Source organism: Chelon labrosus (assembly GCF_963514085.1).
Source record: "Chelon labrosus genome assembly, chromosome: 3".
NCBI classification, from domain to species: domain Eukaryota; kingdom Metazoa; phylum Chordata; class Actinopteri; order Mugiliformes; family Mugilidae; genus Chelon; species Chelon labrosus.
Window position 1 is genome coordinate 11,682,061 of NC_140339.1, and position 27,963 is coordinate 11,710,023.

Consider the following 27,963-nt stretch of genomic DNA (forward strand, 5'->3'; position numbering starts at 1 on the left):
CCTTCACGTCCTGTTAAGACGATCCATTGATCATTGAGACTCTATTAAGCCACTGCTAAACGTTAGGTGTTTATTTACAATGACTTTTAGTTGATTATATTCAGGGCGATTAAACTATTGCATCTGTCAAAAAAAAAATAAAAAATAAAAAATGCGGGACATCGCTGCTGATATTTGAGACCGAGAGGAGTCTAAAGGGTGAAATGGCAAATGTGCTTGGAAAGTCTCTTAGTTGAACCGAAGCCACAGGAAATCAGGATATGTTCTACCTGTAAGCAGGGTACATAGAGTACCATGGCCCATGCCGACATATTTAAGAATGCCTGTTAGTATGAGAGCACACAATCTTTGTGAGACAGTTTCTTTTGTGGATTTTGGAAGACCTAAAGTGTTTCTCATCAAATACAGAAAAAGCCTTGAAACCAGAAATATTAATAGGCCAATAAACCTGTTTCACTGAGACATGCCTAGAAATGATTGTAATTGGTACAATGAGCTGGGCTAATACTCCACTCTGATTGGGTGCATGGCGTCTATTAATTCTCGATAAAGGACACATAGTTAGCTGTTCCAATGAAACTGTCTGTTCACTGCTCTAAATTCAGGCCTTGGCTTCACTGTTGAAAATGGGTAACCATAGCAACAGGGACACAGTCAAAGCTTCTGTTTACAATTAATGGCAAACACGTTAAAGAGCTAACATCTAATTACACGGAGTGAAGTTCTTCAGTGCCTCCGATGACTATGGCGTAGCGCGGGTAACAAAGCAGCAGTAAGAAGAAAGCTATGCTGCCTCTCTGAACTTTATGTAAGAGTTCTATTAAACTAGAAAACATCCCCTGTTCTCCAAGTTGTATCTGCGACTCGTGTTCAACAACATTACAAGTACATCCAAACCTTAGGGGATGGTACTAATTGTTCCACATATCGGTCAAAACTTGTTACCAAGAAAACAGAAGAAAAAAAGCTGGTGAAACATGTATAAAAATATTACTCATTACTAACAATACAGCCCTATTTTCTTGTTCTTCATATTTAATTTTATAATTCTTGATAATGGAAACCTTATGACATATTTATCACTGATTTTTAAATACAATTTGTACATTTGTTTTCTCAAGAGGTAGTTGAATTAATGAAGCACTGCTTTTATCTACCACACTGGAGATGCAGAGAGGTGATCAGGGTGGATGGTGGGCGTACAATGTGCAAACCAGGATTTGCAGCAACCCTTCAATCTTTGATTAGGCGTAGGACACAAATGCACCTCAGTTAAAGTTAGGAAAGATTCTGCTGACCTGAAATACTCTTATATATTAAAAACTTCCATGAGGTTGTCATGACTATGGGCACATATTGTTTGGCTGTGCCATATATTACACTGGGATAAAATAACAGGGATGACAAAATAGTAAAAATCATCACTGAACAATGTATCAACATTAATGTAACTTGGCAAATACATACAAAATCCCCACTTAAATAAATAAAATTCATAGTCTAAATTGCTTTTCTTCAAAACATCTATTTTAGTTGTGTATATACATAAATTCTAGAAGAAAGAAAAGTTCAAAGAGGTTCTTGACTTAAGGATCCTTATACGTTTCATTTCAAACAAAACACAAACAACAGGACACAATCAAAGCAGTGCTGCTGTTCATTTATGCACAGTGCTTGATTCCATGCTGTCATATGATTAATGCTGTGTGATGCAGACATCTACTGAACACTGAAAAATGGCCAATTTTCTCACCGTGAGATGAAGTGAGAATTATCATAGCCAAGGTAATGCTTTTATATTAGCTTTATTTTTTTTATTTTTTTTACCCAGTTCAAATGAAATACTAGCGAAGCTGACAAATCCTACGCTGGAGTAAATCCAGCAACCAGCAATATTTCTGCAGAAATAAACCAGTACATTGAAATTAAAGCCACCTGCGGTCTCATATTGCGAGAATGGCTGGATTCGTTCCAGGATTCATTGTATATGCTGGATGTGGGTAACAATAACACATTGTGTCACTTTTATTTGAAACCCCTGTATGGCCACTAATGGTTCATTTTCTTCCCATGTTTGATATTGGGTTCTATTTTTAGCCCATTATATTTACAGCTAAAATCAGGGCACTCTTGCACACTTCGTTTGTGGCCCAGAAAGGAGCAATGTATACACGAGCCTGAAAACAAGTTCAATCTTAAATAAAGATGCTGCTCTGTAATGGGTAAAATCAGATCCCTCAAAAAGGAAATGATGAAAGTAATTGTGGTGAAGAGCGCCAGACTGTATGGGTTCATACAGTGTCTCTTGGATAGAGAGGTGACAGACGAAGGCAGATCTGTCACGGGATACTCAAATTTGCGTTCTACAAATGGATTCAGAAGGTCACAGTCCTGCTGCTCGGCAGCAGCCTTCCTCATTTAAATTTAATAATGACAGCTTTATGCAAAATATAAGACAGTCGGGTTAGTGGGATGGAGGGCTGAGTTTGCCTCATCTCCGTGGTCCTGCTCTAGCGTATAGGCATGGCCTGTAATTATATATAATAAAACTGATCACAGAGAAGGAAATCTTTCAAAGGCCGTCTCTTCCCCCTCGTTAAATATTCTTTATACACATATAGTATCATATACTATACAATTAATTATTGCTCTGTATTTCTAAATGTAATTAAGCCTCCGGAATATTTTGCCCATACGCAGTGCAATTTGAAAATGCTACTCACACAAATAGCTTTAGTTTCATTATAACAGAAAAATGCCAAGGCAATCTAACGCAATATTTGTACTATAGCCACTGGTTATTATTACTTGGTGAGAAAATCTCTCAAAACCTCTCATTGTGCCTTCTGAAAAAGGCTGTAAGAGGCTTGTCTGAGGTAAAATTGCCTTTAGAATGGCATTTAGCTCTATCCTTTCCATTTCAGCCCAAAAACATCTTATAGTCTCTGATGGTGTGTAGGGGATAAAGGTTTTTGTAATTTCAGGCTTATCCTACTTGACTTTCAGGATGAATGGGTGTTAATGAGGAAAGAACCTCTTTTGTAGTATTACTGATGGACTGTGAACCAAGAAACACATCTGCATGGTAATAACTGTATAACAAGTCAAGTGTGCTGGAAGGTTGATCCCCGACCAGAGCGGTTTTCAGATTTGGGTCATGTGTCTGGTCGTTTTGAGACGGTAGATTTTTCAACAATACGCACATCCATCAGGATGCAAATATAGCATAATGTCTTTAATTAGATTTCAGTATAATAAACTAAATCAGTTGTTAGGCCTAAAGGGAATGGACAATGACAAAGGTTTAAAAGACAGAGTGAATCTAAAGACAAACAATTTGATAAAATGTCTTTGGATCCTCAGCTGTTAAGTCTACATTTAGCAATACTTTCCATGTCAATGCAAAATCAAATGACTTTCTGTAAAATCAGGACGAATAGCTCTGTCTGCAGCTCCGTGTTTGGGTTCACCTGTCTGGTCGAGTCCCTCTGGCTTTCACTGACCCCTCCCAGTATAAAGCTGTAGACAGCTCTCCCTTTCTCAAACACTTCCAGCTTGGAAGCTCTCACACACTAATTGTACACCACCTGACCAGTGTGAAACAACAGAAAAGGTGCTAGTATGTTTTGGAGAATCAGATGCCTGCCAAAGACAAAGCCAAATACTGTATATAGGGCCCCAAAGAGACAAAAGAAAATAAATAAAAATAATAAAAAGGCCTTTTCCAATTACTGGTCCGTTTCTCACACAAGGTAAAGAGTGTGAAAGAATTCAATGTAGAATCCAAATGCATTCTGAATGAGTAAGTACCCATGGGTAAACCTTGGGCCATGTCCTATTGGCTCACATTACTCACAAGAACACCGGCGTGCTTGAAAGCTCTTGAGCTATGGCTTCGCTTTCAAGTCTGCGTTCTGGATCTATTGGTTGCTTGGTTGGAAAGATCTTTAGAAAATAAAAGCACAAAACAGCCCGACTTCAGAATGCAATGTGGTTGTCCTTTAGTTTGTTTTCTTTAACAGTTAGTTTTGTCCCCAAATCTTTGAGTACACTCAAGACTGGGTCCAAAGATTTAAGTGATCTCAACCTCACCCTTTCAGAAAAACCTTTAAGGATACAATCAGTTAATTGGTTTATTTGTTAGATTTTAACACAAATGCAAAAATTAACAATAAACCAATGTATTCCATATTCTTTAATTCAATCTGGGAACCCTACAGGCTATCGTCCGATCACTAAGCCTCTGGAGGCTATGGCCAGTCTTTCAGGGCTTCAGGTATAGCCAGCGGACATCCCAAAAAACATATGGCCGATCTCCAGGCTGAGGCTGCTGATTCCAAGAACTGGTTACTGTGTTACAGCTCAACTCGCAACATGAGACACAAGAACACAGAATGAGAGCTGACGTACATGATCTGACGTGTTAGGTTGCTAGAATATGACAGGGTATTTCACCAGTTTTGTTTTTCCACACATACTGTTGTTACCTGCATGTAACCAAAGCCCACTCAGGCGTGACTGATCAATACTTCTCAAAATACAGACCAGAAAGCTACCAGAAGCAATATCCTGTTTTCCCACCTACAGATTTTACATATTCATATGCAGATGAAGACGCATATTGAATCCAATTGACTTAATTTACATGAACACAATTAGATTTTTCTATTAGATCTCCAATGGTCTGTCCCATCCTAATCAATTATTTTTCTAGTTACAGACTATCAGTATACGAACACGGCGTGGGATTTGAACATTTTGGGCTACGCCTAATAGTAGTATTTCAAAGGATAGCCTGACACATGTGGCTCTCAAAATCTTGGGTTGAGAGAAAGGCAACACAGTACAAAGGCTTTTATTCCCTCATAGCTTACACCTACATGTTTCAGTAGAAATTTTCTTCAGGGCGTGACATGTAGGCGTTGGCTCAGAACTCAGAGTTTTGGATTTTCCTTTTGTTTTCTGTTGTGTTTTGCACATGCTTCTAACCCACGACTCCAAACCACTACTTACAAACAGAATCCAGTCCTAATCGTTATCGCCCTGTGCCTGTCACATGTCAAAATGTCTGCCATGAAACAGTCAATCCTTACAACTTCAAGGAACATTTCTCTTTACCTCAAACTGACTTGAAATGCCCCGACTTGATTGATAACATTTAATATAGCGGTACCAGAAGACTAAGCTGTCTCCAGTGATTTCCGTTTAAATAAATTACTCTTATCAGGCCATGATATGCTGAGCGTTCCAGACAAAAAAAAAAAAATAATAAAAATGTGCGACTGTGGAGGATCAAAGATGATTAGGTTCAGCCCAGTCCACTGACCACACAGGAGATGAGAGGAGCCTTCTGATCTTGAAGCTGATTATTTCCAGGCCAGCAGTACAGAGGACGAACATGCGAGAGTGATACAATGCTCACTGACCTGCTATTGGCCGGCACCTTTTTGGTGCCTTTGAACATAGCATCAGCCCCGTGTAGGTCTGTACACTGTCTTCGAGCTCGAACGATTCAATTTTAAAGCATTTGCATCAAGGTGAACATTCACAGTCATAATCTCACATTAATATTTGTTTTATTGTGCCACAACTACAAGAAAATATGTTTGTTCTCATTTGTGTGTGCTTCTGAAATTCACTGCAACAGTTTTGTAGGCTTTTGGGTTAAATAGCCTATAACATGCTTGACTAGCCAGCCCCGGTCATGATTCCTTATAAGCGGATGGATTCTGTGTTGTTCAGACTACAGTGAAGGTTCCCTCAAATGGACAGTATCAAATGGAAAGCCTGCTAGACACCATTATGTTTAGGTAGAGAACAGGCTGCTGTGATTGCTCTATGTCCCTTGCCATCTTCAAGACTATTTCTCTGCAGTGTCACCTGTCAAATGGAAAACTATTCAGTTTTAGTATATGCCCGGGTTGTTGTGTTTTGTTTTAAATCAGTTTCAGTCAGTTCGTATGCACAAGAAACAGTATACTAGTTGGTACAGTTCACAAGCTCCTCTCCCTACCCTTTTTGGACAGGTACAAGGTTAATTAAGATTTGTTGTATTGTTTCCACAGGGCCAAAGAGCTTTGCAAGAGCACAACAGCTTCTTGAAGCTGTTAGTTTCAGTTTAAAAAAAAAATCAAAAAAAAAAAAAATCATTGCAGGGCCAGCTTGTTTTGTAGTAGGGCTATCCAAGAGCTACAGTATGAGGATTAGAGTACATTATGAAGACAACTGACAGAGGTGATTCACTACTGTCAAACACTTTCACTTTGTGCATAAACCATTTCTTTAAAAGGAATCTTATCTACATTTGCTTGTCATCCACTCGTATCCGTATAATCATCCCAACTCCTCTCAACACTATCGCCTTCCAAAATAAGTATGAGCCGGTGTAGGTGCAGAGGGGCGTTCAGGGGATCTTGTCTGCAGTAACTTTTGAGGCAAAGAGCAAGCCTTTCTGGCTGGGTGCCCGAGAGACTAGAGGATACTTCTGTCAAGAAATGAAAAATTGATAGCCTGCTTACCCCTTGCAGGTGTGTTTTTCTGCATCTCAACGGGGGTAAATTCCAGTGCACTAAACCATTTTGTCCTTCTCCAAGCATTTCATCCTGGCAAGGGGGATCACCAGGCAATGTGGTTTCACTTTGGTTTTGAGGGCTTGTTACCTTTAACTTTGACTTCCATGGAGGATTAGTTTTATGGGATTTCTCATATCTGACTGCTCATTCTTCTGGAGAATGTAGATTAGCTGGCAGCCCTTGGTGCAATACAGTTTGAAGCGTCTGCGCTCACCCACTTATTCTTGTGTTACTTCCATACCCTCTATATTTGTAATGTAATTACTGTTATATTGTTAAGCTGTACATGTAAATATCTGTCCATTCTAGGGTTTGACTTCCCATCTAAATATTTCCATGTCAGTCAGGATGCAAAGCATTTTGGATTGGATGTAAGCGAATGATTTTTACTTACTCGTGAAAATAGGATCTTATATGTTCAACACACACACACACACACGCTTCAGGTGTAGCTCAGTCTCCCGAAACAAGTCTCTACACTTTACTGAAAGACATTTCTGCCGTTATCTCCCCACAAACACCACCCTAAAATAAAGCACATATGGTTTTCTGGTTTGTTTGCTTTAAATTAGTTTCTTGAACACAAACATACCAGTGGAAGCAATCTTCATCTCTTAAATCCGGCACATATTTACTCTGCAACTTTTCATCTCTAGCCTCCTTTTTGTTTCATCTTTGCCATTCTCTAAATAGTTGCAGAGTAATCAAAGCTGTTGGGGATGTGTTTGCCACTGAACAAGCTACGTATAAGAGGAGTGCTAATGAGGACACACTAACAGTAATGAAGATAACTAAAGCTGGAAGTAGTCTAGTGAGAACAATATTCTTGATGAAAAGAAAGAATTACAGACTGACGTGGGTGTGGTGTACAAGAAAAGGCGAGGATTATATATTTTGATATAAGGTGTTGGGCTGTAAATAATAACAGCTTTATCACTTTACTGAACTGTGTTTCCGAAGATTAAATGCTTACACATATGGGGCTAAAACAAAAGAACATGTGTGAAAGGGTTAAGCGGGATCTATCAGCTGAATTTGAATGCAGTATTCATGTTTCTATGCGTGTATAATCACCTGTAACTACAAATCGTGATCACGGGCTGTGGTAGACGAAGCCAATGCTTGGCTGCTTTCTGGTGTCAGGCTGTTGTTGAGCATCTGTAGCACCAAGTTTTTCTGATGTGTCCCACAGTGTTGCCGGTAGTTGAACCCTTGTCCCTGGCTTTTCAGCTGATCAAATGAATCAACGGTGGATGGAGTTGGTGGGACAAATCATTCGTCGCGGAAGCGTTACTTCCTCTCACGCAGGCACAGAACGTATGTGCCAGCTGGCTTGTTGGCTGTAGTCATTGAGGTGTGTTCAAGTGGAACTATTTGATGTAGACACAGGCTGCCTTTGTTACCGGTAGTTCTTTAATTTTCTTCCTGCTGTGTTTCTACAGTATCCCATATAGTATCCCAGATATATATAGATAGTGTTTTTCATATTTTCATGTTGAGGTAGGGGCCTGATATTGAGGAAACTGAGTGAGGGAGGGGTATTCAGTTGGTTGCGACTTGCAACATCATCTCTGTAATCCTACATATAGGGCCTTTAATCACAGACACCACAAAGGAAGGTTTGTCAGATGTGGATGAAGGAAAAAATATGACAAATCATTCATGTTGTGCAAGTGCATCAAGATATTTCATATATCACAGGAAATATTGTCAGAAATACTGATAAGCAGGCTTGTGGCAAACTGACAAATCATACTAATTGGTCTGTATAATCATTGTTTGGCTCAATTACCCTTTCAATGTAAATATCTTTCCGACATAATGCTACACAACAAAAGGTGCTTAATAAGTAAAAATAGCCAAAGGGCACCTATGCGCTCATGCATGTAGCTCATTCGTCTGCGTGCTGCTTGCAGACGTTCAGTGACCCATTATCCTTGTACACCTTTCCCTCGGTTTGCCCTGTATCAAACCACAAAGCCACATAAGAGAAGGGAAGCAGTAACTCAAGGCGACAAGAGCATAATGGTGAGCCCCGACAACCTTTTGAGAGAAGACTATGACAAGGTGAGAAGTCCGCTGAGAAAAAAATGCAAGCAGTCATAAAAGGGCAGAAGAGATAAGGCTCGACTACTCATATTCTGCCAGTGAACAATGCTATGAACAAAAATAACAAAGAGGCATTAGGGTGAGCTGCAATGGATCAAGAGATAAAATTTGCTTAAACGAAGACGGTGTTTTATCCTCATTTAACATGTAAAGACTATAACCTGCGTTCGGAGTGCAGTTTGTAGTTTCCAACTTCTTGTGTTTTTAGTAATTCTGCTCAAGGTCAAAATAAAGTGGTAACACAGTGAGTAGATATGGATTGTAAGGCAAGATTACACAGATAGTAACCCTGGCCTTACTACTCTATGAATCATAAATCATGCATGGTACTCTGGTTTAAAAAAAAAAAAAAGAAATAAAAAAAACCACTACGTTTGCATTTGCTTGTTTTCGATTAGCAGTGACAGCAGCACGCCTCACCCTCATTCATATTTCTGACTTGTCGAGATAAAAATGTGTCAACCAGATAATCATGTCGCCCATTTTCTGCATTGAATATTTCGGTAATATTTCACCGCAATTCAGAATCTGTCACGATTCAACAAAGCTGACCTTGTGCTGAGGGGTTTGTGTTCAAATGCACCAAATTACAGCTTGTCCACTCAAGAAGATTTCTTCACCGTCCTTTGGAAGATTCTCCTTGCTATCCATTTGTCAATGTGTTTAATTAGTGAGAGTCTAGAGTGGGAGGTCACAGAGGAGTTACTGACAGACACTTAGCTGCATATGTTAGACGCTTTAGGGGCATGTCCAGTGTGTATGTGGCATCGGAAAAAGCACGCTGACAGAAGGAAAGCCAACGGAAATTAACAGTTCTAGAGAAAGTGAAAATGGAAAATGCAATTATTGTTCCATTGGAACCACTCAGACAACAACCTGCCTCAGTCCCATGACTTTGCTTTGCGCAGAGTGTGTAAATTGTATTGCTGCAATTAAAACATAAGCATTCGGACATTCACTATCAAATTTAATATTTCTAAAAAGCACCAAGCTGATCACCTAAATCACTCTTACGAAAGCATTTTTGATGAAAATGGGTTCTGAAAAGGATATGCAATGTCCATTCAGTGCTCACATATGATGACAAGATGATGACTATATGGACAGAAACTGTATTAATTAACCTCTTATAGTGAAATTTCCTCTTTGAAAATTAAAGGCCAGGTTTCTTTACATCACTGCTTTGTGTTTCTTAGTTTTATGAAAAAATAAATTTATTTTCCAAGTAATGGAACATAGATATACTCTTAAGTCAGCATAATGCATATGTAACAGTGGTCAGGCCATTTTTTTCCACTAAAAACAAATCAGAGAATCCCTTTCCATGAGGTCTTCTCCAAGTGTATCCCACAGATACAGCTGTGACTTCAATTGCATGATTGATGTGAGAAGTAGAGCTTGAACGTTTCACCAAGTTAAAGTGCCCCCGAGTCAAAATCAAATAAGGGTTTAAAGTCCTCTGACAATCTCCCTCTGTCCATCTATCACCACTTGGCAGCAATCTCTGCTTTATATATCGCTGCAAGGTCAAGAGCTTAGCAGCGGCATGGGATGTGTTAAATTTACAAATGTTGGGGAAGTCCTTTGGAACCTATGGCATTTTTGACTGCTAATTACAAATGGCTTGTCGGAGTAGGGACGGCATGACACTGATAGCGGATAATTGTTTTTGGCACACTCAGAAGTAAGAAGCACAGCTGGGTGGAAACACTGTGTGACCAAGCCCTTTTATTGATCGACTGATTCCATTTCTCGTGAGGAAAGTCACCATTTTATACAAGCCGGAAGGCAGCTTATGTCTTTGTAAAGGTGTGCAGAAAAATACTAAACAGGGATTTCCAACAACTTTCCAGACGTTATCAAAATAGATTCTGTGATAAATGAAATGTGTTTAGCACATATTGTATAATACAGCCGAAATGTGCCTGTAAGTTGGAAAACTCATTAGTATGAGATCAATTTTTGTTTTCATGAAATTTGCCCCTTGAATTTATGAAATATTGATGAGACATGAGCTACTTGTGTTTGGTACTTTCAGAAATGTTTGCTTTCAAAATCTCCTTTATGAAATAAAGGAAAAGCAATTCTTATTTTTATGAAACAGAAAAAAAACAGTAACCTCATTGGTAAATGGACATCAAATTCAAACTTTTTTCCTTTTCTCCACAGGTAAGCAGTAGGATGGTGTCCGGAGAGGCAGGAGGGCACAGCTACTTGGTGGCTTGCTGGCAGCCCATCCTGATCCTGATGCTCGGCACCGTCCTTTCTGGCTCCACCACCGGTTGCCCGTCTCGATGCGACTGCAACGCTCAGGAGCGTTCAGTTGTATGCCATCGACGGAGGCTGGCAGCTCTTCCTGAGGGTATTCCCACTGAAACGAGGCTCTTAGACCTCAGCAAGAACCGTCTGAAAATTCTTGGGCCCGAGGAGTTCATTAATTACCCTCAGCTGGAGGAGCTACAGCTTAATGAAAACACCATTTCATCCATTGAGCCTGGGGCTTTTGGCAACCTTATGAACCTACGAACTTTAGGTTTGCGTAACAACCAGCTGAAGCTCATTCAGTTGGGGGTGTTCACAGGCCTGACCAACCTCACACAGCTGGATATTAGTGAGAACAAAATTGTCATTCTGCTAGACTATATGTTCCAGGAGCTGTACAACCTGAGGGCTTTGGAGGTTGGTGACAATGACCTTGTATTCATCTCACCCCGATCATTTCATGGTCTCAGCAACCTTGAAAGCCTCAACATTGAGGGATACAATCTGGGTTCAGTTCCCACTGAGGCCCTTAGCCATCTGCATAACCTGTTGTCACTCCGATTATGCTATCTTAACGTCACCGTCATAAGGGATTACTCTTTTAAGAGGCTGTACCGGCTCAGAGTGCTGGAGATTTCTCATATGTCTGCTCTGGATACTATGACCCCGAAATGCTTGTTTGGACTCAATCTTACATCGCTGTCCGTCACACACTGTAATCTTAGTGCTATCCCCTACCAAGCCATCAGTCACCTAAGGTATCTTCGGTTTCTGAATCTGTCTTTCAATCCCATTCAGACAGTGGAAGGGAACCAACTGTTCAATCTACAGAAGCTGCAGGCTTTTCATTTGGCTGGTGGGAAATTAGGAGCCATTGAGCCCTACTCTTTCCGAGGACTCAACCACCTCCGTGTTCTCAATGTATCCAGCAACAGCCTGAGCACCCTGGAAGAGTCTGTCTTCCACTCAGTGGGAAACCTGGAGACCTTGGCTTTGTACGACAACCCTTTGGCCTGCGACTGCCGCTTGCTCTGGGTCTTCCGCCGGCGGTGGAGGCTCAACTTCAACAGACAACAGCCCGTGTGTGCTTCACCTGAGGTTGTGAAGGGAAAAGAGTTCAAGGATTTCCCAGACGTACTCCCACAAGACTATTTCATCTGCCAGAAATCAAAAATCATGGATTACAAGGTTCAAGAAAGCCACGTAGATGAAGGAACAACGGTTCATTTTACTTGCCAAGCTGAGGGTGATCCAGTTCCTGTGATAATGTGGCTATCTCCTAAGAAGGAATACATCACTACCAAAACTGTGGGGTCAAGACTTTCCGTGTCTAACGACGGTACATTGGAGGTTCGCTATGCCCAAATCCAGGACAATGGCACCTACTTGTGCATTGCAAGTAATGCAGCAGGCAATGACACCAAAGCTGCTCACCTTTTTGTGCACAGCTACTCCCCGAATTGGCCCCACCAGCCAAACAAGACATTTGCCTTCATTTCCAACCAGCCAAGCGATGAAGGTGCTAATGTGACCAGATCCACAGTTCCATTTCCATTTGATGTAAAGACACTTGTCATTGCAACCACCATGGGATTTATCTCTTTCCTCGGAGTGGTCCTCTTCTGTCTTGTAATATTATTCCTTTGGAGTAGAGGGAAAGACAATACCAAGTCGAGTATAGAGGTTGAATATGTGCCACGTAAAGAGGAAACCGAGGAAGCCAGTCCAACTGAGGCCCCTGTGCAATTCAACATGAAAATCATGTGAACCGCAAAAAGAGGTCGTGTAAGCTTACAAACTGCAGTCGGGATGCATACTATCCTTGCTTCAAATATGTACTCAGTTTATGAGCGATAGAAATTGCACAGCAGCAAACGCATCTTGACACTATACCCTAGACTTTTTGTTTTTTTGTTTTTTTTACTTCAGGGACTGAATCTTCTAAATCAAGTGTTGACTTTCAAATATTCAGATTTCTGTACATTTGTATTGGCAATACCTAATCAGTATGTTAACATGCACTCAACAAACCGATTAGCATATGTAACCAAATAAAGGTAATATTTTGAATAAAGCACACTATCTGAACTGATCTGGAGATTAAACTGCAGGTATAATCTTTCCATTAGCACAAAAATGTCCTCTTCTTCAGATCGTGTTTCGGTGTTTTGCTTTGATGGATGTACAAAGCACAAAGACCCACTATTAGAGAACGAGCTCTGTTACCTGAAACGCAAAATATAAAGCAGATTTATTTTGTCCCCTTTCAAGTAATTAACTAGTATGAGATGTAGAGTTTTACTCTTAGATAAAAAGAAAAAGGAGAAGGGATGTGGTGGTATTTTGCCAGAAAAAGGGTGCACTTTTAAGAAAGAAGGCATACAGGTGAAATTAAAACAGTCAGTAGAATCAGTTGGTGGGTTAGAGACAGAAGATTAAATGCGCCTCACCACACGTCTCGTGACGGTGAGCATTACTGGGGCTTTTAACTATTATCCGTTATCAGGAAACTGCTTTCTTAGATTTTCTTTGCGATTTGTCCTTTCCTGGAGAAACCATGTCTAAAAACATCTGAAAGTAGAACGTTTCTCCGTTAAGTCTATTAGACAAGTAACTTTAATCAACCGACTTTCAGTTTTTCTGTGTCAGTCAGTTATAATACCTGGAGTATTTTCTTATCCTGGTAAGTGTCAAGTCCAAGTGTGCATGTTAACACACTGAATAAGAAAAATAAGCTATAGTATGTGCTCCTTTCAGCCAAGAAAGGAAGTTTGTCATCAAATGTCTTGACATGTTGCGCTATACATATTTTTTCTGTATTTTATTCTACCTTGTACATTACGCTACGGCACAATAGTAACGCTTTCGATGGCTGTGGGTTTTGAACATGTTACAATCTAAAGAGCAGATTAAATATTCAGTAAAACTGTTTTAGATGTAGTGAAGCCTTTTTCGGAGAGCACAACAGCCCCTCCTCCCTGAAAATCCTCAGATTAACAATTCCTCATCAAATGTGAAAACGTTAATTCTTTTCCCCATTTGGCAGCACAACAAGAACTCCGTCCACGTCCTGAGGTTATATTGTCACTGTACATCTCAAAAGTGGTGAAAATATTAATTTGTTGCCTTAAATTGCCCATTTCCCAGCTTCCTCATTAGCAATACCCAATATTTATGTGTAAAATGGAGTTTTATGCCTCATAAGGATTTTATGTTGTCTAATTAATTTCACAGTCAAGGTCTGCTCTGAAGATTATGTGTTCATTAACTCTTAAAATACTTGTTTAAGAAGGGATGGGCAGATGGAAATTCTATTAAAATAAAGAACATTTTATACTACTGGGTGTTTCTTTTATGCTGATCTACTATAAAAATGAATGTAAATGAAGGATCTTCTGCTGTGAGTGAAGCATACTTTTAGAATACCCCATGAAGTGCTTACCTCTATGACTAATGTCATAGCCCAACCCCTAGAGATATATGTATATTTATGTGAAATCCAAGATGCCATATTCAAAGTGAGATCACGTCAGATCAAGGTTTCCCAGTTCTATTGTTATTCAAGCATATTTTGTACTACAGTCATCCTTCGAAGTTAATTCTAATGCCAATACCAGCGTAATTACAGTGCAAAATATCAAGTCTCATGATGCACAATGTGTATCGGAGCCTCAGGCATACTGTATCTATAGGTCATAAAAAAGCACCGTTTCATTGAGTCTAACCTGGGATCACCAGACAGCTCAAAGCACTTCTGAATATTAAATTGAAATCGTTTTAGCAGTCATGAGATGTGTTTCATGGATTGTGGCAATAAGAACAGACAAAGCAGAAACATATATTTAAATGTCGACTCCGGGGGATGCCACACTACACGTAAAAAGCCTGATGGCAATGACTCCAATAAGTGTCATCACAGTCACATTAACCACATGAATCATTTGTTTGTTTCCTTCACTGGTTTGCAAGAATATTTCAGTTTCACTTACATGGAATAAAACATGTCATCGTGTGACATTGCATGAGAAATGTATGCAAGTGATGGTGTGATGGGTCAGTCACTCTCTAAGTGCCAAACATGCAACAGATGGTGGTTCTTAATTATTCAGTTTGACCTGTGGTGAGACTAAATCCAGGAATGGTGTGTAAAATTTCAGGTTTAGGTTTGTAGGTTACAGACTATTGCTTTTAAGCCACAGAGGAGAGAATAACTGCCATAATGTGGCAGGGCTGTGCAGCACTAACCAACCAAACCCAGGGTTAGGGCTTTTTTTTTTTTTTTTAAATCTGAAAAACAGCATTAACCATCATTTGTCCTTGTCATTTTGATTAGGTTAACAAAGGATGAAATAAAGCTCTGGCTACACAATTGCCATCCCTGCTTAAGCATGCCACTGAATCTAATCTGGGGACACCCTGGGTAAAGTTGGTGCATGGAACAGAAAGCCTTTACTAACTGCAATGTCCATGTATCATTACCTCTCCAGCTTAGGGGTCTGGCAGAGGGGACCATCTGGGAAGCCGTCTTAGTAAAACTATTAAAAAAGGGCAGGCAGGTAAAAAAATAAAAAAATAAAATAAAAAATCTTGAATGAATCCCCTGTATATTATAACTTCTACCAAAAGGAATAAAAAAAAAAAAAATATGTTGTTGTAAGAAAATGCCAAAGAGGAAACAGCAACAAGCCACAGTCTGAGGGGAGTGACCATTGTCACACCAAAAATGCACAGAGCTGCCAGTAGTTCCTCACAGGACACCGACTCATCCGTACTTCTGTGGATCAGCCTCAAGCACATTGGATGCCGTTCAGTTTTTTCATCTCAAAACAAGCGCCGGAAGCACTGAAACCTGCACACCGACGATACAGCGGATGAATAAAACTCAAGGCTGTGTGTACAGTTTCATTATGTTGTGTAACCTGCCTGATGCATGTCTGATTATATGCCTTGTGACTTGCTCCACTGAAGTCACCAACATCTTTTGCTTCCTGGTAGCACACTTAGCTAGACATTGCAATGAAGATAGCAAGGACTACTGCACTTAGACAAAGAGGAAATTCATTTCAAGACAGCAGAAAGCATCTCAGCATGAAATATGACGTTTCCCTATAAGACAGACGCTTCAAAAATAGTGTTTGTCTTTCAAGCCATTTTCTTAATTTCTGCTGCGCTGACACGAAAAATTGACCATCTGCTCTGATTGATGAAAAGTTTTTTCCACTTTGACACTGCTGCAGCCGCACATGACAGCTACTGGATGGCATCCAGTAGCCAGTCAGTAAGAGTTTATAAAGGTTAGAGTTTTATTTATACTCAGTTTCGAGCAAGCAGACTGGTTTATAAAGAGACAGGGGCAGTAAACAGGCAGACACTACTGCGCCAAGTAATCACTGAAAGTTTAAATTCAATTCTGTGACGAACCCGGTCAAGAAAAGCAGAGAAGAAGAGGATGATGCGGATGAATGAAGTGCGTTTCTTTGTTAGCAACGACAAACAAATTATTGGAAGCACAATTGCACACAAATTGGACCTGAGCTACACCTTGTCGAAGGCAAATTGCTAATTTGTAAGAGTTTTTTGTTTTTTTTGGTTTTTTTGTTCCCTTTCCTTTGAACACAGTTTGATTGAGTTCCTCCAGTGAGGGCATTCTTAACTCATGTGGATAAACCTGATTTTAAAGCTATGAAACAAATATGTATAGAAATACATTCTGACTGCAGTTATGTGAAAAGAAATAAAAAACTACACGAAAACAAAAACTAATATTTTCTCCATAGCTTGTAGGAGAAGAGAGTAAGATTAATAACACAAGCCAAGAAAAAAAAAACCCAAAGGGGAGAAAACTACACATCACAAGTAAATAATGGAGCAGGAAAAGTCTACACACTTAAGGACTGAAGATTTTCTCTGTGACAGGTAAGATGGGAGCTGCACCTTGGGGGTCGTCAACAAGACAAGATCAATTTAAACTAAATGTGAAAGCATTAGGTGGTAATATGCGCCTAATAACCTGCTAGGATAGGTCTTTGAAACCTTTGATTAATTGTTTGACTCATTAGTTTTCTCAAACCCATGTAAAATCTATGCAGGATTTCATCCACGTTCATTTGCACCTCACCTCATGTGCCAGTTTGTGTATCCAAGTACTCCGACTTACACCGATATATATGATCCGAGCAAAATCTGAGTTGGCCATAATGTCATGGACAAAATGGTGCAGAATGTCAAAATAAGTAATCAGCAGCCCACATGTTTCTGGGTAACAACCGGCGGCTAACAAAAAAAAAAAAAAAAAGTAGAATATTCCGTTCACTGCGAGGGCATACAGCTCGTCACAAAACAACCATAAGCTATTAAACCACCGAGGACACGCCATCATGCTAGAGAATGTTGCCACACAAAACAAAAAAACAAACAAACAAAAAAAAACGGTCTTTACATAATTTAAAGACTTCACTCCAAGGATATGGCATTGGAAGTCTATTCTTCTATACACTCCTACTTACTTTGTTACAGCCGTTTCTACACTGGAAAGACATCAGGCTACAATGCTCTCAAACCACTTGAGCAAGTGACGAATCTCAATAATTCTCTCCGGTTTTGCACTTCTTTTTCAACACTGGGTTACAATTGTGGTCCGCCAAGTACAAACGACAAATGCATGCATGCCTTCTTCAGTTATTTCCATGCACTTCATGTAGACTCACAAATAAGCACGGAATGAATACTTTTCAAGGAAAACACTAACAATACGAGTAATGCATTTTATTTGTACTTTGCTTTTGAAGGCCACTCAAACAAGCTTTGCATAGGCAAAAAGTATCCGAGTGCAAAAAGCAGAAACGTATTCAACCACTTTCGACGTCGCTGCTATGACTACTCGTAACTGTCTATAGCAGAATTCTTGTGACAGATTTGGGTCACACAGTGGCAGTAATTGGAAGTTCCTCCACGAGACACAAAAGGGTTCTTGAAGAGATTTTGTGAAACTTCACCGCAAACGGTGGAATATCAATAAATGTGCATAGATCAAAAGAAACGGAGGAGTCAACAGCCTTCACCATTTTTTGTTTGCTGTGATTTCTGTGGGTTTACCGAGGATGAGACGACAGTGATATTACCCTCAGAGTTAGTCTGATGGCAAGGTCATCCGAGGAGAGCACGAGAAAGTGTTCCCCGTACATTATTTTATTTGTGGCAGAACAACACAATATCAGCATCGACCACCACTTATTGATTTTCCTTTTTTTTTTTTTTTTTTTTTCACTTTTTAAAATGGATGAAAGTCATCCCTTTGTAAAGCTTACGGCAGATTGATTCGGTCAGGGCCTGCTCTCGCCTTCTCTCTCTCTCTCTCTCTCTCACCCTCACAAACAACGGTCACGTCAGTGTACAGCCCGTGAATCTGAATGACACTCCGAATCAAAACATCAGTGTGCGACGCAGAAAGGGCCGTCGTTTGCGTTTCCCCGCAGAGAAGACGGCTGGCCGAATTCCTGAATAAAATCAATTCAGAGTTCACGAATGCCACCGAGTATCATAACCAACTCTGCGAGAATTTTCCGAAAAGCGACGCATTCAGGTTAACTTTGCTGAGTGAATGTGTTTGTGTGTTTATAGTCTTAACAACGCCGTCAATCTTGTACACCCAGTTCTTTAAATAACTTATTAGCAAGCACGTCATTTTCAATAGAATACAGCTGGGATGTCCTGGCAGGCACACTGTATACTTGTGTAAGTGGGAAATGTTAATGTCAACTCTTATAATTCTAAATGTTAATAATATTTTCAAAAACTCAAAACGACCCGTCTTGAACTTGAGGAGGTGCAAAGACAGCCTGGACCAGAGGGACTAGCAAAACAGAGTACCTGGAAAACACACAATCCGACCACTGTGATAAGCTGGCCAATTAATTAGTGTTGAGTGTTTCCAGGCATCAGCCAGTGCAGCTGTGTCAGCTGAAGCGGCAAGAGCGAATCAGACATACATAGCTAGGGCTAATGAAGAGAGAGATGGAGAAGGAGGATAGCAGGCAGTTGGCGTGATGCCTCCCTTTGCATGCATATGCATGCACCCACCCACCGCTACCGCCACCAACACCTTCCACCCTGTCAGCTCCTGCCACAAATAGAATCCAATTCTGTTGGAAACACTGCATGGTTAATGCTGTGTACAGTGGTTACTGCACAGCTGGAAGCTCTAGTGATCTAAAGCCCCGCTGCACGCACCTTGGTCAGCACTATGGACAGCACTCATGATGCATGTGTACCACTGTCCTTCACTTTCTAGGATTTCTTTATTCAGATAAACTCTTCAGAAGCAAATATGTTTTTTGATGGCCTATACCAAAATGTGCACAAGCTAATATGGCTGCAAAGCTGCTGCTAATGCAGTGCTGTTACTGTTTACAGATCATACAGACCTACATGGATGTAGCTTTACATCTAATTACCCCAACATATTGTGCAAAACTTACTCAGTGTCATTATTATTCATTTATTTTAGTTAACTGTGCAGCACTCTCAAAAGGATATACCCCCATTTATTATTATTTAAGGGCTTCACATTCCACCAAAAGTGGGAATATTAAAGCTGTAAAGTGCAATGTTGTCTGGCATATGTACCTCATAACAAATCAAAATGCAGTAGTAAGACCTCACCTTTTAAGATGAGACCGTGTGGTTGTTTTTTGTGATCAGTCAACACACTTTATTATGTCTCCACTCAAATGTGCTTTTATTTCATCAAAGCCAGCAGCGTGTTTAAAAGGGAGTCGACATTAGAGTACACATAACATAATTTGAGACTTTGGCGTCAGCCTGTGAATGCCGTATTGCCGCTCTGGCTGCAGTCCCATTTAAGCCAAACGTGTTTCATTACAGAGGTAAAAATGTGACACTCTCCTTTCTTGGTGGAGGAAACACAAGCCACGCCAAAGCTGCATTAACCCGGTCAAATTATGCATCTCTGTGAAACGCTGAACACATTTTTAAGGTTCAGGTTTTATCACAGCTTCATGTTTGCTTAAAAGCTAAGAACTCCCCGAACACAAATCCACTGCATAGAAAGAAACCAGGGAATGAAAATTTGATCTGAGAGAAGCAGAGTGTGTGTGGGTGTTTGTGGAGGTTGGGCTGTGTGTGGACTAATCCGTTACGACACGGGAATGGACGTCTCTGGTTACTTTCCTTGAACACCTCTTTCTGGTTAAAGCGTAATGTTATAGCAGATGAGTAAAATTTGTTGTTTACTGACAATGTAGACAATGCAGTTTATTACATGAAAAAAATAAAATAAACTGAGCAATTACTCAAGTACGTGGCGGGTGCAGTGCTACTTATGGCGCCACAGAGTCAACCGCTGGCTTTGTTTGTGTTTGCCTCAGTTTATTAAAGATGCTTTCAGCTCATTAACCGAGTGTCCTCTTGATGCATAGACAAATAATAGGCTATAGCAGATATTTACAGTCAGGGAGGGAGGCTGCCCACCAATTTTTACTCAGACCTGGTAAATCATTTGTGAGTTTACCATATTCAGACCCAACACTGGGCTGCACACAACTGCGACTACGTTTGTATGGGCACTAATATTCCACTAACAATGTCAATATTAGTCCAATCCGAATAGAAATGTGTAACCACCTCAGTCGGAACAGAGTGGGCCAACGAAAAGGAAATTTCAACCAGATTTAGATGGGTGGTGTAAATCTTGCATGAAACATTCAGTAGAACCAATCATCCACTTATAACGCAGTCCAACAAGACTGGCCATTGATGTGTTGTTGGAGTACCAAAAAAAAAAGAAGCAAAAAGAGGACACTACAAAGGTTAAGCTGAACCTAGAGTTTTGTGTTTCCACCTACAGATAATCAAAAAAACAAACAAACACACTAATGATGAAGCCACTTGGATGAGTAACAAAATTTTGACAAGAAAGTTCAACCCAGTTGCCTTTGTTTAAGCTTTGTTTGTGTTTTTGACCTGGATGACTGAGAATCTTCACAGGAATAATAAAGCAGATAAAACACTGAGCAGAGAACTGTTAAAAATTTCATAAGTTCTTAATGCTATCCAAGGACAAAAACAAACAAACACCGCCGCTGAAAAGTATTTGTGGCGCTCAGAATTTTCTACATGTCTCCATAAAAATGACTCACAGCCTCAGCGGACTTGGTCCCAAGTCAAATAAATTAAACTGAAGTATTATGCTTTTTTTGTTTGTTTATTCAAGAATCATTTGTACATATGTGAAGTGCAAAAGTAAGTGAACTCTTGTTTTTGGTATCCGTTCTGATCTCTTTGAGCAGCAATAACAGCAACTAAACTTCTCCGGTAACTTTTTCGGCCCATCCCTCTGTCCAGAACCATTTCAGTTCTGGAATGTTGGTGTTGCTTGCTTCAGGTCCGTCCACAACATTTCTGTCAGATTTAGGTCTGGACTTTAACTAGACCATTCCAAAATTTTGTTCTTCTTTGATAATTTTTTTGTAGAACAACTTGTGAATTCATTGGTCCATCAATGATGTCAAGCCGTCCCGGCCCAGATGCAGGAAAACAGGCCCAAATAAGGACATTACCACCCCCATGTTTCACAGACAGGATGAGGTTCTGATGCTGGAATGCAGTGGTGTTTCAGACACGACACCTCTCATTTAAACCAAGCTATTTTACTTTGGTCTCATCCGTCCACAAAACATACTCCAGTAGTCTTCGAACTTGCCCATATGATGTTTAGACGGGCAGAAAGTTCCTTTTTGAAGAGCAGTGTCTTTGTCCTTGCCACTCTGCCATGGACACCGTGGTTGTTCAGTGCTCTCCTGATGGTGGATTCCTAAACACTGACATTAGTCAGTGTGAGAGAGGCTTTTAGTTGGTTAGATGTCTTGCTGTTGGATTGATTTTTGCAGGTCGACCACTCCTGTGGAGGGTAACAGTCCTCTTAAACCCACTGATCATGGATTCCAAACTCCTTAGAGATGATTTTGTAACCATTTCCAGACTCCAACTCTTTTTCTGAGGTCCTCAGAAAGCTCCTTTGTGAGTGCCGTCGACACTTTTTTAACAAAAAGGGGAACTGAACGGCACCTGCGTCTCATTAACTTGACCGGAAAAACTACTGAACAGATGGACTCTAATTTGGCCTTGAAATTAACTTGTAATCTAGCAGTGCACCTACTTTTACACCTCACACATAGGCAATATTGGTCAATAGTTTTGCTTTCATTTCTTTGACTGAGTTCTCCGAGTACATTTGGGACTTGCGTGAAAACCCGCTGATGTTTAGAGTCTTCTGCAGAAATGTAGAAGATTCTGAGGGGCGCAAATGCTTTTTAACAGCACAGTATTTAGATCATAAACTCATTAACATTCAGCTACAGTACGCTGGTGTCCTTACAAGCGTGTCTGACATTTCTGTAGGGCACTGATATTTTACAGTTTTGCAGATTCCCAAACACCGTTTCAAATCACTCAGTGGTTGCTCAGTGAGGCTGAACTAATCCCGTGTTGTTATCCTTTCATCAAACGTGTTTACATTTTCATTTGCCCTTTCTTCATCAAACTGTGAAAATAGTGGAACTATGGAAAGGCCTGCCATTCGTATTGGATTGTACTGTATTTGACGTGAAGTATTTCAATGATCATATCAGTTTCACTGTAACCGTAAGAAAGTATGAATCAAAGTGACAGGGATATTGTATTTCACCCATTAACGGGGAAACTACTTGTAGAAACTAGTCTTTCTCCTGTTCTCTGCAATTCTTTCCAATGAGGTCCCAATAGAAAAGATCATCTGCCTGCCTAAGGTTAATGTGAGACTAGTGTGCAGCAGTCAACTCAAGTTAATGTCTACCAAAGTTAGACTCCTTTTTGTATGAAATAGTATTTTTTATTTATTTTTTTCCTGTGCCAAGCTGCATCACTATCCAGGTCAAGTTTAAAGCAAGGGAATTTTGTACTCAAATACACATTTGGAATCAATGTAACCTTGTTTTTCTGCTGAATTAATGTAATTTTCCCTCATTTTTATCTGTAATCACACAAAAAAAAGGTGGTTTCTTAACATTTCTGTCATTAATAGGGGTATATAAAAGGTAAAAAAATTAAGAATTTGTATTCCCTGGTAGGACATATGAAAAACAAAGTCTAATTCACAAGCAGTAGTTAGGTAATCAAAGCACTGGTGCTAAAATTTGAAAAGATTGTGCGATGCACTCAGCGTTATTTTTATCTCCGTAATTAGCAGTGACGGCTGTTCTTCCATTCAACAACAATGCCAGATTTTTCCTCCCTCTCCGTCTGAGGTCTTCCTTCTAGGAACCTTGAAATCATATTTTAAGATAATTCTGCTGCGAGACGAGCAGGCTGAAGCTGACAGACGGCTTCTGTCTGTGCGACCATAGCCCCAGAATGACAGTGATAGAATTCATTAATCATTAGCAGCCTGCAGACGACTGACCCACACCCAATATGCTTGATGTGAAGCCTGTTAAACTGAGCCAGTCAGCTAGTGCCTTCACACGTGGATGCAGAGATTATTGGGTCATACAAATACAGATACGCCAGAAGGAATGAAATGGTGCCATTAAGATTTCCGGTTTGCTCGTCTCTAACGTTTCTCTTCTCCATCAGACACACCTTTGCCGTTTCAATATGCCATCCCTCACTTCCCCTTGGCACGTGATAATGTGTGGCACAGTTTGTAATGCGAGTGGCCAATTTCAGAGCAGCAGAGCAGAGTCCAAGAGGGAGCTAAGAATTTTTAAATCGAAACACACTTGCCCTCCAGCGAGGCGTCATAATTGAGAATGATAAGAAACGATGGCACTTACACACTGGAGGAAGAAATTCCTTAATTTGAAATTTGATGTTAGTGAGGCTCAGTTCCACACACATATCCCTCGACATCCTGTTCTTAGTGTAAAATTTACAACAGAATTATGTGTGATTGTAATGCATTCTCGGTAAGATGCATCCCTCTTTTTTGTTGCCATGCTACTGTGCCTCAGCCGCTGGAGAGACGGACTCACAAAAGACCCCTTGAGTTTTTTTTTTAAGATGGCAATAAGGATTCCTAAGACAGCCTGCTGGTTGGTGCACAGTTGTGTTATTTGAGACATCTACAGGATGACTTTAAGCAGGCTACGTGTGTATGATAGTGCTGCTGATCAGCCCAAATGACTCAACAATTGCTGCGTTTGAAATCTCAGGGGCTGAAATTTCCAGCTGAGGAAAAGCTATTACTGCGCTACACACTTATCACAACACAAATATCAAATATGAAATACCAAATCGATCTGATACGCACTATTTAATCATAAATACTGATAAATACTAATTGTTGCACTGCACTTTCAGAAAAAAAGTGCCGTCCCTTTAAGAAGGACAGGCTTGAGTTGTTGTTGTTGTTGTTTTGCATGGCCGTGAACGTGTGCTGTTGAACTGAGGCATGTTGCAATAACAAGTGGAAAAAAGAAGAATGTTTGTCGTTCTTGTTCGTTTTGAAGGTGCAACATACACAGAGACAAGACTGTAAAAATTCCATGCAGGAACATAGACTGTAAATAAAGATGGATGGTGAACAGCTCCTCAAATGTGAAGCCAAAGCAAGCAGAGCTCCCCCTGGTGACTGGCTGCAGTATAGGTCCTAAGCTCTACCTCTATGTTAGTGGATGGGACTTGGGGCAAATTAAACATTAAAAAAACACATCAAATAAATTTCTCTAAGGGTAGTTTCTGTCATTTTAGGTATTTAATACAGTGCCAATGTATGTTCAAGTGTCAGATGTTCCAGAAAATTTTGTTTAAGTTATTTGACGGTATAGAAACAGGATGTGACCTCATAATGACTTCCAGTTGCCATGCCAACTGCTCTTTAAGGCTGTCCCATAGGACCATGAGGGTAGAAAAAAATAAATGAGTACAGTGTGTAATCCAACATTTCTTTGTAACTGGTGGAGGTAGAGCAGAGCACAGTATTAATAAAACCGAAAACGAGAGCGAGTCTGGTGGATGGAAGTGTGGTCGGTTATCGATAACGCGGATCCACTCTGGGGCCGTACTGCGCAGACTCTGGCTTCAAACTCATAAATTGGTGCCACCCATATCCCAGGGACACTAGCGTCAATTTAGCCAATTGAAGGACGTGGGGACGCATTGTCCATATTTATATAAAGTCTATGTGCAGAAAGAACCAATTCACTGATAAGCAATTATTTAGCTGTAGGTTGCTACATTATGTTGTTCCTATAAAACCCTCATTTGATAAAAGAGAAATTTCTCTTAAATACAAATACCTATACAAGAATGCCCCATTAAAAACATCTAAACATAGAAGAATTTTGATTTAAATTATGAACTACATGTTTAGAATTGATCTGAATAGGACCAGACATTTATGGAAGCTTTCTGTACTTGACAGATTTTGACATTTGGTTATACAGTCATGTTTCAGACAGACATTCTATTCATGCAGACCTTACATTTTAGAGTTTTCAGTTAAATAATTCACCAACATATCTTGGCAATGTAGTTTCTAGAAGAAGAGACTTCATTTGTGTGAGTATGCTTTCCACAAGATAGGCTTTACACCTCTGCATTGAACCCATACGTAAGTGTCAAACTCGGACGTGTACTAGGAGTGGTTAGCACACACTCAGTGCAGTGGGTCACTGCATGTCACACCTAGGGAACAGGTGCAGGGTTAGGTACCTTTGCTCAAGTGCACTTTAGTTGTGGATGTTGAGGGAGGGAAAAGTGCTGTTCAGTCAGTCTCCCCATTTTTTCCTGCTCAAGACCACAGGTCTCCAAGCACTAATTAGGAACATTTAATCAGGGAATACCAAAGTAGTTTCGATGGCAGCTATACTTTGAAGCACTTTCTAACACAAATTTGTTTCACTGGTGATTCTATAAGACAATCTGTGTGTGATTAATTAAAATAAACTACCGTGCCCATTGCGCTGAAGGAAATGTCTCGAATGTGCTTTTTTCTCTCTCTCTCTTTTGGACAGTTATTCAGTAGGGATGGATATTGATATGACTGTATTGATTTATTCGATTTGGCTAAGCGGTGATGAGTTGTTCAAGCTGGCTGTAGCTTGAGAAGAAAAAAAAAATTGAAGTGTAGATGACATGATTATCTGGACGTCTGTCTGGACAATCTGGATGTCCGATATGGTTGTCATGTTCTCAAATGACAGTGGTTCATGATTCTCATCCCTGTATTTGTCCACGACACACAGGAATAAGCTACTTGCGGATTTTGGTCTTTTCTTGTCATTTGCCATAAGAAAAACATCTAATTATTCAATGCTTTTTTTTTTTAGAGCACCGATTAGAAAATAGTTCTGGAAGGCTTGATACCTCTTTTATCTAAAGGATTTGGATATAAGGTGTTGTTATTCTCAATTCAGACATTATGAGCAAAACCAGGCTTGTTCCAGTGCATCCCACAGATACTTGATCAGTTTGGGATCTAGTGAATTTGGAGGCCAGGTCAACACCTTGTTCTGTTTTTTTTACCCGTTTTTGTGTGTGTGCCCATGTCAGTCTGCATCCTGCTGGGGATGGCTGCTGCCATCAAGGAGTGTCATTGCTATGGGGTGGGGGTGCCTGGTCTGGTCTAGGTGGGTGCTACATGTCTAAGTAACATCCACCCAGCAGAACACTGCATTGTCACAAGATGGTCAATGTTATTTTCTTCTCCTATGCGATCTTATCCTATCAGTGGTTTTAAAGATATGGTTGATCAGTGTACATTCTCCATAATGCCATTAGGGAATTTATATAGTGTGTATGTACAAGAAACTGAACAAAGTTTTGTTTCATTCCAGGGGCCGTTAGACTCGTCAACAGTCTAACAACCCAAATAAGTAATGCTCAGTTTACATACTGAATAAATTAGTGCACTTGCTTTACCGTGTGGTGTTTATTGCCCATTTGTGGCCTCTGTTAAAAGTCTTTTGTTATGTTGTTTAAATTATTATTTTTTTTTTCCTGAATTAATTGGATATGGGTAGTTGTTTTAAACATGCATGCCTCAATCCATTCTACCTTTTACTTACTGTTTTTTCTGCTCAAGTCAGCCAAATATGTACTTTCTTAAAGACTGCAGTGATGCTGGTCATTAGAAGGACTCCATTTAATGCCACTTCTGCTCTGCCTTTGAATGCCACACTCATTCACATTCAGCCACATGTTTGCCTCTTGAGTAAAACATAACAGGTCCGGGTGTATGTCACTGAAGCTTGGTAAGTGGAGTTCCATGTAGCTGTTGTCCTTCTCACACCGGTGTTTGACATTAGTGGGCACATGGTAGACTAAATTCTATCAGATCCCCCCCTCTCCACTTTAAACACTCATCTTTATGTCAGACTCCGTGTCAGGGTTTTCAAGGTAACGGTGAAGTGCTCCATTTTTAACCATTTTCCCATCGACACAGAAACACACATTCAGACAGTCACAAAGCAGCGACATAAACTCTAAATCCATAAAAACTGCAGCGTTTAATATAACGAATTTGCATAGCCGGGTTCTTGCCCTGGGTTAGGGTCTGCAGTGAAATGGGATGCATCACAAATTAAAATCCAGACGTAACCAAGTTCAGGAACAGATGGGATTTATATTATGGAATCACCTCCACAGAACAGCTTTTTTTCTAGTTAGAACATTTGTCAAACTGCCCCGACCCTGATCCTTCTTTAAATGAAACAACCTTGTCAACAGCCCACTATGCTGCTGTAAAAAAAATAACGAAACCTGCTTTTAAATAGGGCAAGGCTGAACTAGAATGTTATAAGCAACCTCTGACTAGAACTCCCTGGGTATTTTATTAAGGGTTTGGCACGAGGCAGTAGGCTAATTAACCAAATTCATTGAATTAATGGCCTATCCCCAACATCCAGATTTCTAGATGGTGCCTGGCTGCTTTAGAAAGCCATAAGTGCCAGCAAGAAATACCGCCGAGAGCAGAAAGTCGGCATGATGAATTTGCGCTCATGCTTCTAAATTCTTACTGCAG

The 27,963-nt window shown here is 40.2% G+C and overlaps 2 protein-coding genes across 2 annotated transcripts in view; one reads left to right on the plus strand and one right to left on the minus strand.

The window, feature by feature from the left end:
• luzp2 (leucine zipper protein 2) overlaps window positions 1-27,963 on the minus strand; it is a 221,803-nt gene that overhangs the window by 182,948 nt on the left and 10,892 nt on the right. The gene's annotated exons all lie outside the window — the stretch shown is intronic.
• On the plus strand, window positions 10,854-13,241 carry lingo1b (leucine rich repeat and Ig domain containing 1b). Its single transcript, XM_084541843.1, has one exon. The coding sequence runs from the start codon at window positions 10,863-10,865 to the stop codon at window positions 12,708-12,710; it is 1,848 nt and encodes a 615-aa protein (XP_084397969.1). The 5' UTR covers window positions 10,854-10,862; the 3' UTR covers window positions 12,711-13,241.